This window comes from Oreochromis niloticus, linkage group LG1 (assembly GCF_001858045.2).
Source record: "Oreochromis niloticus isolate F11D_XX linkage group LG1, O_niloticus_UMD_NMBU, whole genome shotgun sequence".
NCBI lineage: Eukaryota > Metazoa > Chordata > Actinopteri > Cichliformes > Cichlidae > Oreochromis > Oreochromis niloticus.
Window position 1 is genome coordinate 12842662 of NC_031965.2, and position 18664 is coordinate 12861325.

Genomic DNA, 18664 nt, shown 5'->3' on the forward strand with positions numbered 1-18664 from the left:
GATTTTTCCAGGCTGCCCCCAAATAAAGGCGCTCTCTTGTCATAACTAGGATGAAAACCAGACTATTTTGAGTAAATGTATGTTTTTCTCAGGAGGACAAAGAAGTTAAAATACACACATCCGCTTTCAGGCCGAAATCTCTTCTCATACTTGGATAACAAGCTAATTAAACTGCATCTGAAAACTTAAAACGCTGTCAAAGGAAAAACAACTTCTCACTCGTGAAACACCGGCCCCTCCCAGGTTGAGGTTTCACTCCACCTGATGCCTCCGCCTCTTCTGTGAGCTCTCCTCCTGCACCAGTAGCTCCTGTTGCACGTAGAGCTGCTCCGGAAGCGCACCAGAGTCCTCATATCGACCTGTTTTTACCCTCAAATCGATTTCATAAGCTATTAAGGGAATATAGAGCGCAACCGTATTTTATTATTATTGGTATGAATGAACTGCATGACCCTGTCGCGCGGATAAGAGCTACAGGTAGGTTTGAACTGATGATTTTTGTCAAACAAACACCTCGTTGGAACACGATGCTGTCCTAAAAGGTAACGCACAGTAAGACTATGAGAAGCATTTTTGTTTTATTTTGGTATGATTTGACTCGATTAACTAGCAGGATAATTCTTACTGTCGCTTTTTTTGTATTGTATTTTATTTTTGTAAGTTGAAGCCAATCCTGCACTGTGAATACATTGAAGGCAACATGATAATCGAGTACTGCTTTAACGATGTGTCTCTATAAAGGGAGCACCTTCTCATATCAATCAGTGTCATGTCACCAAATGCCACCAAACAGCTGTGGAAGAAGCGGCTAATGTGAGCCCTCCTGGACCCTCTCTGTTAGCCATCATGGGATGTGGCACCTCTGTCGCCACAGAAAAGCAAGGGGAAACGCTGGAGCAAGGTAAGCATGTGTAGGTGGTTTAATGCTGGAGTACACCGGATATTGGGATTTTTATTGCCCCCCCCCTGTCCCCAGAGAGATTTGTTCCTCCTGTGAAAGGTGGGGAAAAACCCACATGCAAAGACGTCACACACACAAAACAGCCCATAGGTGTTAAACACTAATTGGAAAGCAAAGCTCATGTGATGTAAAACAGCATATGTATTCGTGCTGTGTAATACTGGAAATTTTGGTATAGATCCGATACTAAGTAAATGCACTGCCAATGTTACCAATACCGATACTTTTAAATTATAAAGACAGCTTATGTAGGGAAAAGCGGCAACTTAGCAAATGATTAACATAATTCAGTGAGCTACATACTGAACAAAGAAGATGAAAGCAAAGTATCGATCCCATCGCGCTTGTACCAATACCGATACCAGTGATAATATCGATATTTTTTAATGGATCCACCCACCTCTACTGTTTCTGGGCCCTTACAGAGACTTTGATTTCCCGTTACTCGAGTACAAGATAGTTTAATAAATGATTACACATCAGGCACATACAGTTGCCCCTTATTAAAAATGACTGCAGTCAGTTCACCTAAATTGCAGGGTGTACTCCAGGTGTTACTGCATGCTTGTGTTTATGCAAAGGCATTTTGTAATGCTAGTACTGCTACTACTATGCTTTAGTAAGTTACTAACCTGTTCTGCTGCAGCGAGTTGATGATAGTTATTTTTTTGCTGCAGTAAATGTGCCTCTGATTTTGACAGATGATGCTTTCCCTCCTTTGCAGTCTGTCTTTTCTTCTCTTTAATGAGTGCTGCTGCTCCCAGAAGCTTGTTTAATTTGCTTAGTTTTCCCAATCCCACTGTTGCACACGACCTTCCTTGTGTCTTGTTATCTCTCATACCGTGTGTGTGTCTGTATATGCTCATTTGCACACAGTTTTATTCAATTACGCGTTTCACGTTTTCTCGCTGAATTGTAGTTTTCCCTTCATGCAGATGAACCAGTTAAGACTCCCAGCCCGGCTCTGAGTAAGACCCCGCTCATCCTTAACCGTCAGGCTTTTACTTATGTGGCATGTATATCTGTGTTTGTGTGCTTGTCTGTCTGCAATTTTACATTTTGCAAGAGTAACGGAGGGTTCCTGTGGCCTGTGGAGTTCTGCAGAACTAAAAGATGGGATGTTTGCTTTGAGTGTGCTGGTGGAGATGTATAGGGGAGGTCAGAAGGAGCTTCACTTGTCTTTGTGGATCTAGAGAGTATGAGGAAATAAGGAGTGGCAGAGAAGTATGTTAGGGTGGTGGAGGAAGCATATGAGGATGGTGAGATGTGGAGTAGGAGTGACACAAGGGTTCAAGGTAGGGTTGGGATTTTATCAGCGGTCAGCTCTGAGCCCCTTTTTGTTCGAAGTGGTGATGGACAGCCTGAGAGATGAAGGTCAGGCAGGAGTCTCCATGCACTATGATGTTCGCTGACATTATGATCTGTAATGAGAGGAGGGAGCAGGTGGAGGTATGCACTGGAGAGAAGAGGAGCGGAAGTCGGTAGAAGCAAGACAGTACGTGTGTTAATGAGAGGAAGAAAGGTGTAACAGTGAAGCTACAAAGAGTACAGGTAGTAAAGATGCACGAGTTTAAATATTTGGGTTCAGCCATGCATGCAAAGCAATGGACAGCGCACAATGTCAGGAGTGATTTGTGGCCTGCTATGATGTATGGTTTGGAGACGGTGCTGCTGACAAAATGACAGGAGGTGGAACTGGAGTTGGCAAAGCTGAAGATGCTAAAAGTTTTAATACGAGTGACAAGAATGGACAAGATTAGAAATGAGTACATCAGAGGGACAGCTCAGGTTGAGTAGAGACAAAGTTAGAGGCGAGGATGAGACAGTTCAGACATGTTCATAGGAGGGATGGTGGATATATTGGATAAAGTTGAGTATAAAGCTGCCAGGCAGTAGGAAAGAGGAAGACCACAGAAGGGTCATGTATGTAGTGAAGGAGGACATCCAGAGGGTTGGTGTCACAGAGGACGATGCTAGGGATGGGGTGAGATGGAGATGGCCGAAAAAAGACGTTTTAAACATTTTCATCTGTTTTCATCTTTGTTTGCTACTACATACACTCACTGGGCACTTTATTAGGTACACCTTTTGCCCTCAGAACTGTCTTAGTTCTTCATGCCATAGATTTGACAAGGTGCTGGAAACATTCCTCAGAGATTTGATCCATACTGAGATGATAGCATCACATAGTACCTGCAGATTCATCTGCTACACATCCATGATGTGACTTTTCTGTTCCACCACATCCCGTGGGAGCTGTGATTTGAGCATTGTGGCATGGTCCGTTGTCTTCCTGGAAGAAGCCATCACAAGGGTACAAATTTTAGCCCTACAATCTGAATGTTTCAGCATGAAGCATGTTGCTATCATACAATTTTTGTGATCCTTGAATTGTAGCCACAGTTTCCTGTTCCTAACTGACAGGAATGCCACCTGTAGCCCGTCTATTTCAGAGATTGTAACCAGTGGTTATTTGAGGTACTGTTGCCATCCTATCAGCTCAAAGCAGTCTGGCCATTCTCCTCTGAGCTCTGGCATCACCCAGAGATCAGCAGTTTGTCACTAACAACCATGCCATGTTACTTACATCACCTTTCTTCTCTATTCTGATGCTCAGTTTGAACTTCATCAGGTCATCTTGACCTAAATGAACTGAGTTGCTGCTATTTGATTGGCTAATTAGATATTTGTGTTGATGATGAGTTGAACAGGTGTAGCTAAAAGAGTGCCTAGTGAGTGTATTTTCTCACATGTTGAGCCTGTAAATTTAAAAAATACAACATTTTGTTGCAGCTATGAAGGCAGCTGTTTTGATCCAGCGATGGTACCGGCGCTACATGGCCCGTCTTGAGATGAGACGCAGGTACACCTGGAACATTTTTCAGTCTATTGAATACGCCGGGGAACAAGACCAGCTACAGGTGTCTCTCACTACAGGCATCTATTTTGCAAATTTCAGAAGTATCATAAAGCTTAAACATGTGTTTCTTTTTGTTTTTTCAGCTCTCTAGTTTCTTCACTTTCATGCTGGACAACTTCACTCAGCTGAATGGGAATGGGCCAGGTTAGGGGAGAAAATTCTAATATCTACAGCGTAAAAGGGTGTATTATTATTATTACTTTCACTATCATCATCATTATTATTATTATTATTATTATTATTATTATTATTATTTTGCATGTCTAAAACTTAGATTTTTGCCTTTAATATTTGGAACTGCTGAAGTAATGTTTGCTTCCTTTTGGAGTAAAATATCACACTGTAGCAGCTAAATAAATGTGCCTAATTTTAAGAAACATTAGTTTTCTTATCAGTTGGTGTTTAATGATTGTTCTTTTTAACTTTTCCAACACCCCCATTGCTTAAATTAACACCATTTTGTTTGTTATGCCACTGTACTTTAGATATTTTGATCTAGACGAGGAAACCCATTGCGTATACCCTGTTGCTTAGCAACTACTGTGAATGTGGAGGCCAATGTGTCGGTGCGGTGCGCTGAAACAGCTGTGGCTTAAGTGTGTATTGACCCGCTCTTCCAGCTCAAAAGCATAATGCTTCATTGACAAGCTAATCCTCAGGGAAGCCCTTTTTTGCTCATCATCTCCTGAACATCTTCTTCATGGGTTTTACATTAAGTCTACGTAAGGGATGCAAAGAGGCCAGACTCTGCTGTCTCGGTTTACTACGTACAGGATCTGTGTTTTTATATTTGTTTGTCAGAGACAATATAGAGGAAATAACACAATGGGAGAGGGAAATGGGCCTCTGGGTAGACGTCTGTCCCAGCACTGTTTGTTTGCATAATTTAGAGACTGTCGGGATTTGTTCTTATATTTGAAACATCATTGAGGTCTCAAATATGAGAAGAATATTTAGTATATTCTATATTACCTATATATGAGATTATAGTATAGCACCTGTATATGAGATTTGTGTAGTTTAAGACAACGAGAGAGAAGAAAAAAGCAACAATACACTCCCATTACAGACAAAATAGAAATTGTTGGTGACAAGCTTATCATTGATTAAGTCAGAAAAAGAAGAGCTGTGTGGTGGGTGGGTTGCAAAGCAGCTTGCAGATGTGCTGCAACTATAGTCATGTTAAAGCATGTTCAAAAGCGCCACCTAGAAAACATTTTGCACTGGGATGCTTAAAAGGGCATCAGCTAAGCCATCATCTCACGTGAGCTGGCATTAATAATTGATTGCTAGCTGAGGTTTTTAAGGGTTTATTTATTTTTTTCATATAACCAAATATTGCACATTCCTGTTTAGGATTTAAAGGATGTAAAGGTGAGGATAGAGGAAAAGGTACAGGATACATACCATTTACTAATTTTTTTTCTTGACAAAGATAAGATTTCATGTTTGTGGACATCTAGCTTTCATTTTAAATAAATTATATAATATGTAAATTGCGTTTCAGACTTGATCTCCCAGCTGCTGGATCCAGTGGTCGACCCATGGTTAGACAGAGAAACCTGCTACAACTTGATCCATGTTCCAGAGTCCTACACCGGACCTAGACTGTCGTTTCCTCTCTCCGTCGCCGATACAAATGCACTCCTGAGTGCTTTTAAGGATCAGCAGGTACCAAATATGAGGCTTTCACTTTGTCTCTTAAACATCTGATTGTCTGCTGGTTTAGATTTGGGGTGCTCACTGCTTTTTTTCCACACAGACTCTCCATGCCAGATATGTTCTCCAGCTGCTGTATGAGACCAAAAAGCTCCTCAAACAGATGCCAAACATAGTCCACTTGTCGACATCCTACTACAAAGAGATCACTATATGTGGTGGGTCTCAGTATCTCTTGTTAATTTAAGATTCAAAATTATAAGCTTTCAGGACCACAAAACAAAAAATTAAAAAAATATATATTTTAATCTCATTGTAGCCTATGCTACACTGCAGTGAAGCACAGACCAAATGAATGATCTCCATAGTTTTTAAATGATAGATGATGCCTTGTTGTTGTTTAAATACAGTTGATTGTATCTTACTGGCAGCTTCCCAAGAAAGGTAAGTCCTACTTATTTGCACACTGATCAGCCACTTGACTCCTCTTGCACAGCTTTCCTCCTCCTACCTTTGCATGTCATTAAACTCAAGAATACTTGAGTAACAAAAATGAAAAAACACACACTCATAAGGCTGAGGTGGAGCAATCCTTATGATTAGGGAGTTTTAGACCACTTCTGTAAACCCATAAAGCAACAGGACTTCAGTTTCTTGATTGCAGTGACTTTTTTTTTTTTTTTGTACAGGTGATCTGCATGGGCGACTCGATGACTTACTACTTATATTTTATAAGGTAAGGCTGCCCGTACAACAGCTTTCTTAAGCATCATTCGTGCATCATCTACCTCACAGCAATATCAGATTTTATGTAGATTTTTTATAAACAAAAGACTGAACCCTCTGCAGTTAAATCCTAAGCAGTCGCTATATGTAATTTTTATTTTTTAATAAATTTTTCTGCCCATCAGAGAGCAAAGAACAACTAACTGACATGCGTCACGAAACTACTCACATATTTATGTCCATTAGTCATTCTTTAGACTGTAGGTCATTGCAGGGGGGTTGTCTATGACGACAAACCTCAGATGGTTAAATAAGTAAAAGCTGAAGATCTGACTGTTTTTGTTTTTCTCAGAATGGCCTTCCCTCTGCAGAGACACCGTACGTGTTTAATGGGGACTTTGTGGACCGTGGAAAAAAGTCAGTTGAAGTGGTTATCCTGCTGTTTGCCTTCCTTTTGCTTTACCCAGACTACATGCACCTGAACCGAGGAAACCATGAAGACCACATAATGAACCTCAGGGAAGTTTGGAAAAGGGTGAAGTGAAAAATATTTACCTGTCCAGGTTCACCATGAACACGAGGAGAATAGAGTATCAGGGTTTAAAGGTATGTTGTTTTCTTTTTTCAGATACGGGTTCACAAAGGAAGTCATGCAGAAGTACAAGGTAAAGTCCAAATACATGCCGTCAGTCTGATTTTTTTTTTTTTTTATGTCCACAACTCAGTAAGCACTTTGCAGCTTGGTGACTGTCACAGCTGATTTTTTTAAAATTACTGTTCTCGCCTGTTTGCAGACTCATGGCCGTGAGATCCTTCAGCTGTTTCAGGATGTTTTCAGCCTCCTGCCCATCGCAACAGTTATAGACGGAAAGATTCTGATCGTTCACGGAGGAATTTCAGACCAGACTGATCTGGACTTCCTGAGCTCCATAGAGAGACACAAGGTCAGTGGAATCAGCAGGGTCAGAAAAAACAACTTTTTACATGCTGACACACTCATACCCACCACATATCAATGTAGCTGTGTGCAGCATGAAAAAAGTGGTTTGTAGTTTTATCCAGCAACAGGAGGCAGATTCCTGAGACGCATATCGAGACATGTTGGTTCAGCAGCTTCTGAGTAACAACTGCAAGGCTTAGTTATTGACAAGTTATTAGAGTAGCTTCTTTCTAGGTCTGCTACTGTTTGAATAGGGGTAAAATGGGATTTGGTGGGGAGACCCTAAGGTTGGGTGTCGGAGTGCGGTGTGGGAAAAGGCATCACTTTCCCTACTTCTCAGTAGGGGTGGCTGTGGCTCAGGCGGTGAAATGGGACTTCTACCCACTGGAAAGGTAGCGGATTGATCCCGGACTCCTCCGGTCTGTGTGCTGAAGCATCCTTAAGCAAGATGCTAAACCCTGAGTAGTGTGATTCTGTGTACGATGTATATGTTAGAAATCAGTCACATAAGCTCTAGTTAAATTTTATTTGTATGCAGCCTATAATCAGCTGGCTTCTGCTGCTGCTCCAATATTCACTGCTCCTTGTGGATTTAGCCAGCTGAATTCATTAAGATCTAAGCAGATGTTCTTGAGCTGGTTGGCTGATTTCCAACCCCTAGATAACATAAAGCTGGTAAAAAGTAAAAGTTAAAAAAACAGTAAATTGGTGAGTGATTCTAATCAACACCATAAATCTGGTGTCCTTGATGTAACCGAACACTGAAAACAAAAGCAAAGTGTGCTTTGCAGTCCAACATAGAGCATCGTTGTAAAGTTCACCTGTTTGTGTGTTTGTTAAACTGTTTGAAAAGTTGCATTTGAAATTCCCTGCATGATTACTCTGTTTATGCTCACTCATCCTCTATAGCGCTGATTAGATTCTGAATTAGGCCATCATGAACAAACTTTATTCACATCTGCGCCTTGAACACATCACAGAGATGAGAGGTAAAAAGGGATGTGTTGATGGTGTAAGCAGACACGTTTAATTGCTCATTAATCTAAAGCGCCGCAATGCCTTTCCAGACATTTCCAGCCCACTTCAACCCCAGTTTGTGGGCTTTTATTATGGTATCAATCTACATTCAAGATTGCTACTCCAAGTCCAATTAATGGACTCCTGCTTGATTGAAAAACAAAAATATTTAGCCTGACAAATTTTGAAGGTTTCTGCGACACTGCAGTGTTTCACACTAGGATTAGCTGAATAATGAAGCAGCAAACCGGAGGCCAGGTTTCCAGCAGAGGGGTTAAAAAACAGGGACTCATGCACAGGGATTAAGAGAAACCGTTTGTGAGGGTTCACCTTATTTTGCAGGACCCATACAGAGTAGTTTGACTTTGCTTCACTGTTTGGTGCTCTGGTGACGTTCACTAAGTTTCAGTTTCACAGAGCTTTTCTTCTGGCATGAGTGTCTCAGACAATTGCAAAAAGATGTTGTTACGCAGAGAGATGCGGTGAGGGAAACATCAGACTTCACTCTGTCTTAACTGAAGTAATTGCTTTATTGTCTCTTGCCAATATCATGCACACACAGACAGCAACGTCTCAAAATGGCCCCCAGTCCATTTCCTGCTCCCTTTAAATACTCTAAAGACCACGCCTTCTCAATTCAGACTGGCCTATAAAAGAGCTGCAATTGAGGCAGGCCTCCTTTTTACTGGGAAAACAAGATGGCCACCACAGAGGTAACCTGCAAAACACTTTATTACATGAATGCTTCCCAACAGATGTTTAAATGCTTCTAATATGGCAACCTTCAACACTCTGTCCTGTACCTATGCTACTTTATTGTTTTTTACTATTATTATTTTTATTTTGAATGATGGTTTTGAAAGAAAATGACACAAAAATAAAATTGTATTTGAATAAATTATTGCATTTATTCTCTTAAAATGCAGAAAGCACAGAGCATGAATGGTCATCACAGGTATCTCAGAGACTGCTTTAATATGTGTGAAAGTTATCATTAAGGTGGATTTTATAGATTAATTTGTTTATTTTTTACATTAAAATACTCATTTACTGCTTGCTAAGCACTGCACTAAAGATGTGTATATACTTTTTTTCCACCCTCTTTTTATGTTCCTTTTATGTCTTCACGTTTTGCTGTTTGTCAGCATGTTGTTTCCACCTCACTGCTACCTCCCATTCCTTCCTCTTGTAGGTGAAATCTGCCCTGAGATTTCCCAGGTGCAGTTTGGAGCACCTGGACATCAGTCAGTCCTGCAGACAGACCAAAAGAACAAGATCCACAGACAGCTCTCGTCCCAGCAGCAGTCGCAGTCAAAACAAGAACCAAAGGACACCCAACACGAGGTGTGACCGCAGCCCACAGACACTCACATGTGTTATGTAGTAAGGTCAGTGTGCAGTTAGCTCCTGTTAACAGCTACAGGGCCTCTTTTCTACCGCCGTTTGTTTTTTCTCTAGGAAGAAGCGATGCAGGCTCAGCCGACAAGACAGCGCTGCCTCCACCTCTTCCTCCTCCTCGTCTTCCTCGTCACTCTGCTCTCCTCGAACCCCATCCTGCCTCTCCCCGCATGCTTTTCCATCTTCTCCTTGCATGCCTTACTCTGTTAACGTCCTCCAAGTGCCTTTCCTGGACTCTCTGTCCTCCATTCCCCTCCCGTCACCTTCGCAACATGAGCAGGAATGGAAGCAGGTGAGAGGAGCAGAGAACACATTAATATTGTTTAATAATCGGCTCATTTGATGAGGTCCTTCTTTGTCTTGGTCAACACTTTTATCTGCTTTACTCTGGAGCAGATAGTGGATATATTGTGGAGTGACCCTAAAATCCAAGATGGCTGCAGTCCCAACACCTTTAGAGGTGGAGGCTGCTACTTTGGCCCTGACGTCACCCAGAGACTACTGCTCCAACACGGACTCCAGCTGCTCATCCGCTCGCATGAGTGCAAACAAGAAGGATACGAGTTCTGTCACAATGGAAAGGTAGACAAGGTGCAATCATTTCATTTAAAAGTGTCACTAACACTTTAAAATACAGCCAAGACTAAGGGCTTAATATCCCTGTAATTAAATGGAATTTCACTGTAATTATAGTTACAGTTAAGTGTAGGTGCCCTTGGATAAGAGGATAATAAGTAATATTTTTACACAAAGAAATAATTGTAATCTAAGCAAATATAAGTAGTCTGTAAATAATTATAGGTAATGTGTAAGTAATTTTAAATAGCGCATGACAAGCTTTAAATTTTGTATGTAATTAAATTTAAGTAGTGCATAAGTGATTTTTTGTGCCTAAATTCTAGATATAATACAGGAAAGGAGATATAAATTACACCCTAAGTCATTTTAAGTAATTCTAAAGTAATTTTGTAGAAAAACAAACAATATTTTCCCATCTTACATTGTAGAATTTAGGGGAACCAGCCGTGTTATGGAGTGGCTCCATCATAAGGTCACATAGGCCTGAGAATTTTGATGGTATTTATCTTTTCCTTGTAAGTCGTTAAGGCAGAACAGTCATTTCATTTATTTTGGCAAAGTAAAAGGACAGTTGATTAATAAAACATTCATCATGAACATCAACATAATGAATATTAAGTAATGTTGTAAAAAGCTGAGATTAATCAATTTCATAATACCACCCACACCATGGAAAATACTGCATATTTACGATGTAAGATGAGGTAATATTGTTTGTTTTTCAGATAAATTACCAGGAAATTGCACAGGACTTAAATTTATTTGACTTGTTACCTCTTATTCTAGTGTGTTTACCTTTAAGTATTTGAAGGTAAATATATTTCAAATGAAGTACATTGCCTTGTTGAGACTATTTGCATATTATAGGTGATCACCATCTTCTCTGCGTCCAATTATTACGAGGAGGGAAGCAACCGAGGAGCCTATGTCAAACTGGGGCGAGAGCTGGTGCCTCGCTTCTACCAGTACCAATCAGCCGGACCACTCGCAAACTTACACTGACACAGAGGTAACACGGGTGTCTGTGTGTACTGTGGGGCCGATGAAGCAATGCTCAGGGTAGTAGCACTGAAACTAATCATGGCAAAATCATTTGCATAATTTTATAATTCTATTAAATGTGTAAGAAAGGTTCGTTTGTGTGTAAGAAAGGTTCGTTTGTGTCTGCAGAGTGCGAGCCGCTGAGGGCTCTGCTCTCAGAGCCTTAAAAGAGAAGCTGTTCGCTCACCACTCCGAGCTGATGGTCGGCTTCCAGCAGTACGACCAGAATAACACAGGTGCTCTCTTCTCACTCCATTTTCTTATAAATTTCATGTTGTTTTAATGTTCAGGTTTGATTCCCAGGCTGACATGTAGAGTTTCTACATTTGCACACGCCTTGCTTCAGGTCGTGTGTCGGTCTGCGAGTGGGCTCTGGTTCTGGAGTCTGTACTGAGACTGGACCTGCCGTGGAGGACGCTTCGTCCACACTTAGCCCGTCTGGCACCAGATGGCAGCCTGGAGTATCAGTCCTGCTTCGAGGATATGGGACCAGGCATTCCCCTGCCGCAGGTCCGAAACGAAGGGGTAGAAAGGAAACGCGTACATTCGCTCGAGTACTGAGCTTAAAGGAAAAAGGAGATGAAGGAAAACCGTTAAAGTTCACTGTTTTCATCTGAAGTTATACGCCTAATATAAACATCCCTTTGTCTTATTATACAATACTCCAGTCACAAACATCCAGATTATTGAAAGGCTAATTACCTCTTCACAGTATTTTTTTTACATAGCAGTTCTTTCTCATTTGCACTTTTAAAACGAGTCCATTTTACTCCTGATCCTGTTCTTTTGTCTACAATGTTGAACTTGTATCTGCGAGGAGGGATTCTGCCCCTAGTGGTACAGTTACTTCTAGCATCGCGGTACATGTTCTTGCACTGCTGCTGTTAAACACAGCTGGTAGCACTCCTGTTTTTTTTCTTCCAGGTCACTCCAAATTTGGCCGAAACTCTGTTCAGATACAGGACAGACATTGAGATAATATTCAACATCATAGACAAAGATCATTCAGGTAAATAAAAAGCCAAAAATATTTTTCGAGATAATGTTTCAAATAAGCCAAAACTGACTTGTACGTGAGTGATGTTTGTTTTAACCTGTAGGTCTAATTTCCATTGAGGAGTTTCGTCAAACTTGGCGTCTTTTTAGCGCTCACTTAGGGGTTGCCATCGACGACAGTGCCATTGATGACCTGGCCCGGAGTATTGACTTTAATAAGGATGGCAGTATAGACTTCACTGAGTTCCTAGAGGCATTTAGAGTGGTACACAAACTGGACAGCAAAGATCAGCAACTGCATGAAAAGATGGATGGAGAGAAGAGGACAGGCTGAATACTAAAGTGTGGAAGTACTGATGTAGGATACTGTAGGATATAACAAAGAATACTTGAAGACCATACCACTGGAAGTGATTAGGTCATGATTCATTGGCAGATTTCTCGATTGTGGTGTGTGGGTTAAGGTTAGGAGGGGTATGGCTCCAGGAATGCCAATATCTAAGGCTGATTTAAATAAAGTGATATATCTCAAATTTTATTATGTCTTTTATTGCACCACCAGCTTTTTAGAGGGGCTGACTGGAAAAAAAAAACCGTCTTAACAACTGCTGGCTCTAGTAAAATGAATATTTCAAAGAACAGCACAATAGAGTGAAAAACCTTTACAGTGAGCTGATTAAAAAAATCAGCTACAAAATCAGAAGAAGCTCTCGAGGCGTTGTGTACTTCAGGCACTGTTTGATTTACTTTTATTCATTTTCTTCCACAGAAATTGAACTGAAAAATATGGTGCGATTGAAAAAGCTTGTACAGCTGTGCCTAATAAAGTTGACTGAATGTAGGTTTACAAGTATTGGTGTAAAAAAGACTTCCTTTTTTTTTTCTTAATAAAATAAAAATAATATTTGTGTGTGTGTGAGTGTGGACAAGTGTCTAAGACAGACTGAATGTTCAACTCTGTTTGGCTCAAAGCTGGTAGAAAGTTCAGCTGTTGAACTTTAATCCGCGTGCTCAATAAATACATTTAGAGAGAGAGGAAGAAGTCCCTGGGATTTTCAAAGTAAAAGCCCACTGAATGCACTATGGAAAAATGTCTGAACCTTTTTGTGTTGACTGTCACATCAATTTAAAATATTTCTAAAGTACCCAAAGTGCTTTGGAGAGAGGCACATTTACATTCCAGGTCTCCAAAGAACAAAAACAAAATACACAAGAAGCTGAAAGATGTGTTTTGTTGTATTAAATAATTATTGTTGAAAGTAAAACCCACTAAAATGTTTTCAGAATTTGCAAATTGATGATGATTATTCATGTCATAAATCATGACACACTGTTCTTCCCCCACACAAGGTTCTGTTATAAGTTAAAGGTCTTGTTATTGGCATTATTGGCTGTTTTTATGTGGTGTGGTATCAATACTACATTTTTCAGTAACACACAGCACTAATTAGAAAGTCTGGATGGTCACTCTAGAGCAGGCCTCAGAGATTTCAAATCTCCACTGATGTATTAAATAATACACATTTGACTGGATTGATAATACCCCAGGGACCAGGTGATAAAAGGAACCGAGATGTCTTGACTGTGGTACTTATGTTACTGCATTAAAGTGGACAGATTATAACCACCTTTTCTGAAAGGTTTTGGCTGTGGATGGGCATGCACAGAATTATATTACTTCTAATTCCTGACCTTGCTCCCTGTCACTTGTAGAAAATGGATGTGAACTTGTTGACGTCACCTTTGAAATGTTTTCCTGCGAGTGTCTTAAGGTTAACCAACGCAGCAGCACTTTAGATTATATTTAGCAAGAAAACAAAAAAGCTGAAGAGAGAGCATGTTGAGTACACCGGAAAGATTTGGGACTTTGCTGAGCACAAGGCCCAAAACATGAAGCTCTGATGGGCGAGTAGTTTGTGTCTCTATGAGGGATTGGAACATTGTTACTGCCTACATGTTTAAATTATTCACTCATGCTCACTGGAATGACACTGGCTCCTGGCTATGTCACACCTCACTGGAGTTCAAAGGACCAAATGTCCCACACCCCAAATTTAGATTAAGACAGATTTAATAGTGTCCACGTGTAATAAATTAGCAGGTTTCATTGTTCACCTTCAAGACTCATATTTGTCAATATTGTTAGAGTAAGAAAAAAACAGTTGTTTTACTTGCTACAATGTCCTTATTTGTTTGATTAACAGACTATTTTTGGCTGGGCTCCTCCAAAGCAACCTTATAAATTTATGATACGAACATTTTAAAACAATTTGTGTTTCAGTGTTGTAAGTGTTTTTTTTCTAATGGTTATGTTGTTGTTAAATGTCACCTTGGCACACTATAATACTATGTAAAAGTTATATGAGCGCTTTTAAGTAATCAGTATGATTTGATGATTTTTTTATGATTATTTCTTAAATTGTAAAATATAAATATCCAGCAGGAGATCCCTAAATTATTTGTCCAAAACTATAAGATGTTTAGTTAAATGTATTGTTGTCTCCGTCAGAGATGGAGAGTAGGCTAGAAACTGCTTTGGCATCATTTGTAAACACACATTTTCTCTTCATTTACTAGTTGGTCTAAATAACTATTGTTGGGTTTATCTAGGCACAAACCCCGCTTGAACACGAGACACTCAATAACTGCACAACAAAACAAGGCAAGACAGAGCTCTTTTGTCTTTGTGGCTCGCGAGGGAAGTCAGCCCAGGCCTTCACCTGTCCTTAGCCAACTTCAACTGATTCCTTCGCTACAGCCCTTTATATTGTCAGCAAGCAATCATTCATGAATATGCAATTACAAATACACGTGACATTCTTAAGCAGTCATATCTGAACAACATCAGTGTCTGTATTCTGTGTGTGTAGGTGCATGTAGGTGTGTGTGTTTCCAGCCATACCATACATAGACATACGACCTTTCAATGAACTTAAACTGTGTGTATGAGGTATGCAGAAAAGCAGAAGTAAGTGTCTTGCTAAACTATAAAACAGGAACTTGCATGTCATATCTCAAATGAACATTTAAAGGTGTGAAGTCTTGCACCTCAAGAAACAGAACATGGTGCTTTCCAAATGTATAACATAGTTCGTCTCTGCACTAAGCTGCACTCTAAATAAAGAAAGCACATTTTGTCAGCACAGACACAGATAAAGGAAAATTTAGAAGGTTGAAAATAAATCCTCTGACTGTCTGGCCTTTTCTTCATAATGATAGCCATTAGAGGACACATAAAGGCAATGATTATATATCTATATATTTTAGCACAAATGACAATATAAGAAATATCAATTCTAACAACTATAATCATAGAAAAAATAAGGAGTGTGTATTTTTATCATCATCATTATAATTATAATTATAATAAATAATAATTATTATTATTACTTGCTTAAATTTGAAGCAATTATATGATAAAAGGAGATCGCTTGAACGCACCACGGTAATTTGACAGATTTTACACACAGTATTTGAAAGCAGGACAACTGTGTCGACACAGCAACGTTCAACTGCATTTTAGAAGCAAACAACACACAAAAAACCTAATGTTGGTGAAGAAGAACAGGGACACAGGCCATAGATCTTTTCAGATACCTGTGACATGGGATTTGTAGTGTGATTATCAGACCAGTGCTTATCAGAGGATCTCTGCTAGCAGTTAGCGACAATTGAAAACCTTTACATCACAGTAGCACTGTTATGCTGCCATCTTTCGGGGAAATTATGTCATTACACCGATATGAGTTTGGGTATAGGTGGATTTTTTTTTTGCTCGTGAGTTTTTGCAAACAGAAATGTCCACGAGCTGCAGTGAGTTAACATTTTGCACAAATGTTATTCAAATCCCAGTGTTTGTTTGTTTTTTATCACATCTCAGGATTTTAGCCCCATGTCTTAACAACAACGTCCTGGTAACGTTTTTAGTGTTTATTTTAATTTTTATTTGAATCAAAATTAAAATTTTTACAAATGTTTTTAACTTTTTCTTGTTTTTTTTTAATGTTTTACAAAATTTCAGTTATGAAGCACTTTGCAACTTTAAGAAAATAGCTATATGAATATAGCAATTTGTAATACAATATTTATATTTTCAATTAACGCTTTATCTGGCAAGGAATCATAAATAGTTACTTGATTTGCATCTTAACAATGACCTTTTTTAAGGAACGATAAAAGGTAACAGTCTTGTAATATCCTCCAGTAACTCTCTAGGGTTGTGAAATTTACCATGTGCAAGCATTTCAAGTTCCCAATAAAAGGTTAAAAGCCGCAAAACAGCAGTCTTAGTAGGTCTGAGATGGTCTGACTTATGTCTTATATTCAAATCGGCACAATGAATGTGATCTCATTAAGTGATAGGCCTGCATATGACTAGGACAATTTTGTAAGTCTCTAATAAAAGATGGGACTGTTTTGGAAAATGGATATGGTTCTAGACATGCACACTTTGAGTCTTAGATCTTTATGATGCCAAAATGCATCAGCAGCTACACTCCCCTGCTGTTCAATTCAATTTTATTTATATAACGCCAAATCACAACAACAGTTGCCTCGAGGCGCTGTTCAAACCTTCTGTTTGCTAAGAGCAGTTGCTCAAAAGGAAGTTGACTTGGAGGGTGATATAAAAGCTTGTTATAGAGAGTGAATGTGCACGGGTTGAACCAAAGTTCAGTACAAAGAATTACTGTCAAACATGAATCATGTAATCATGATCTAGTAGTCCATGAAGATTTTTATAGAGTTGGAAATTAGCACAATAATTCTCCCTTTATCTTTCATGTTGTTTTTTTTTTTTTTTAGTTATATAAGTTCTTCTGTTATACAGAACTGACACCATAAACAATGAAGGCTATTCCAAGATGTGTTCCTATTCCCGCTAAATTCAAAGTTCTGGCCAGGCCCAAACCAGGACTCAGTGACACTGCTGACCTGGAGTTTTGCTGCTCGATGACCAGTGAACAGGGGTTGTTTTTCTTCCTCTCTAGATGGGCTCTTTCTGATTACACAACAGTGTGCACTGAGGCATGTTACAGCACCTCAGGGAAGCTTCTTAACATGTGTTATGTGTTTATGTCTGCTCCCTGATATCTCATAATCTTTGAAGGCTACCAGTGGACATAAACATATGCAAAGAAAGGGCACATGTGCAGAAAATTGTTAGTGTGGGAAAACTGAAGAGGAAGCGAGCAAACATCTTTGCTATGGTATGAGGGGCCGTACAAGCCAAAATTCATTCTTTCACTCTCACACACATACATTCTTCTCTCACACACATATATTTTCACTCTCACATACATATATTTTCACTCTCACACACATACATTCTTCTCTCACACACATATATTTTCACTCTCACATACATATATTTTCACTCTCACACACATATATTTTCACTCTCACACACATACATTCTTCTCTCACACACATATATTTTCACTCTCACATACATATATTTTCACTCTCACACACATACATTCTTCTTTCACACACATATATTTTCACTCTCACATACATACATTTTCATTTATGCATTCCTACATTTTGCTCTCATTTACATGCATTCAATATGCATTTAATCTCACAAATAATATATGTATGTAAGAAGAGAATGCATACATGTCAGAAGAAAATATATGTATGTGAATGAAAGAGTATAGTGGAAACGGAAGGAGTTTAATGGAAACGGAAGGCTGGGTGTCTGTACCGCTGTGATTGGCTGAGAAGCACGCGCGGGTCACTTTCAAGTGTCTGACAGCATGGAGGGGGGAGAAGAAACTCGAGTTCTTCAGCAAGCTATCGGGGTGTTAAGAAATATTTTATCATCTCCTGAAACGGTCACATCGTTGTCCTCGTCACTTGATCGAGATGGGACGGGCTCAACTATAATTACAATATATGTATGTGAAAGTGAAATATCAATATATCAATACAATATATGTATGTGAGAGTGAAAATATATATGTGTGTGAAAGAAGAATGTATGTATGTGAGAGTGAAAATGTATGTATGTGAGAGTGAAAATATATGTGTGTGAGAGAAGAATGTATGTGTGTGAGAGTGAAAGAATGAATTTTGGCTTGTACGGCCCCTCATACTATGGCGTGTTTGTTACAAACGACAACAGCAGGCAAGCATGGAGACACATCAATGAGATTTCAGATTCCAGTTTGATTCAGAGCAGCAAGGGACATGATCAGCTTTTATCTTCTGCTCTTCTCTTTTATCTCAGTGCAGGCTGTTTTTTCTAAGACTGTCCATGCACAAGTGTGTGTGTCTGTAGTTTATGGATGTATCTCTGTTTGCATTCTCTTCAAATTGTCTAAATAGTTTTGTCTAAACGTAGATTTAGTGTAGCTTGTGGATGGGGCTGCAGTGGTGTCAGCTGAGATGCTGCAACATGTTTTGGCTCTTTTAAGTGTGGCTG

The 18664-nt window shown here is 39.5% G+C and overlaps 1 protein-coding gene across 1 annotated transcript; it reads left to right on the forward strand.

Annotated features, from left to right (window-relative positions):
• Positions 1-268: 268 nt before the first annotated feature.
• LOC106097709 (serine/threonine-protein phosphatase with EF-hands 1) lies at positions 269-13127 on the forward strand. The gene is given in 19 exon segments (XM_025908750.1): positions 269-477; positions 794-901; positions 3755-3882; positions 3965-4025; positions 5389-5552; positions 5644-5758; positions 6230-6276; positions 6619-6785; positions 6895-6931; positions 7061-7210; positions 9416-9567; positions 9682-9913; positions 10018-10203; positions 11068-11170; positions 11173-11209; positions 11371-11477; positions 11588-11751; positions 12166-12250; positions 12342-13127. Coding segments are annotated over 19 exon segments (2316 nt in total). The 5' UTR covers positions 269-434; the 3' UTR covers positions 12572-13127.
• The last annotated feature ends 5537 nt before the right edge of the window (positions 13128-18664 follow it).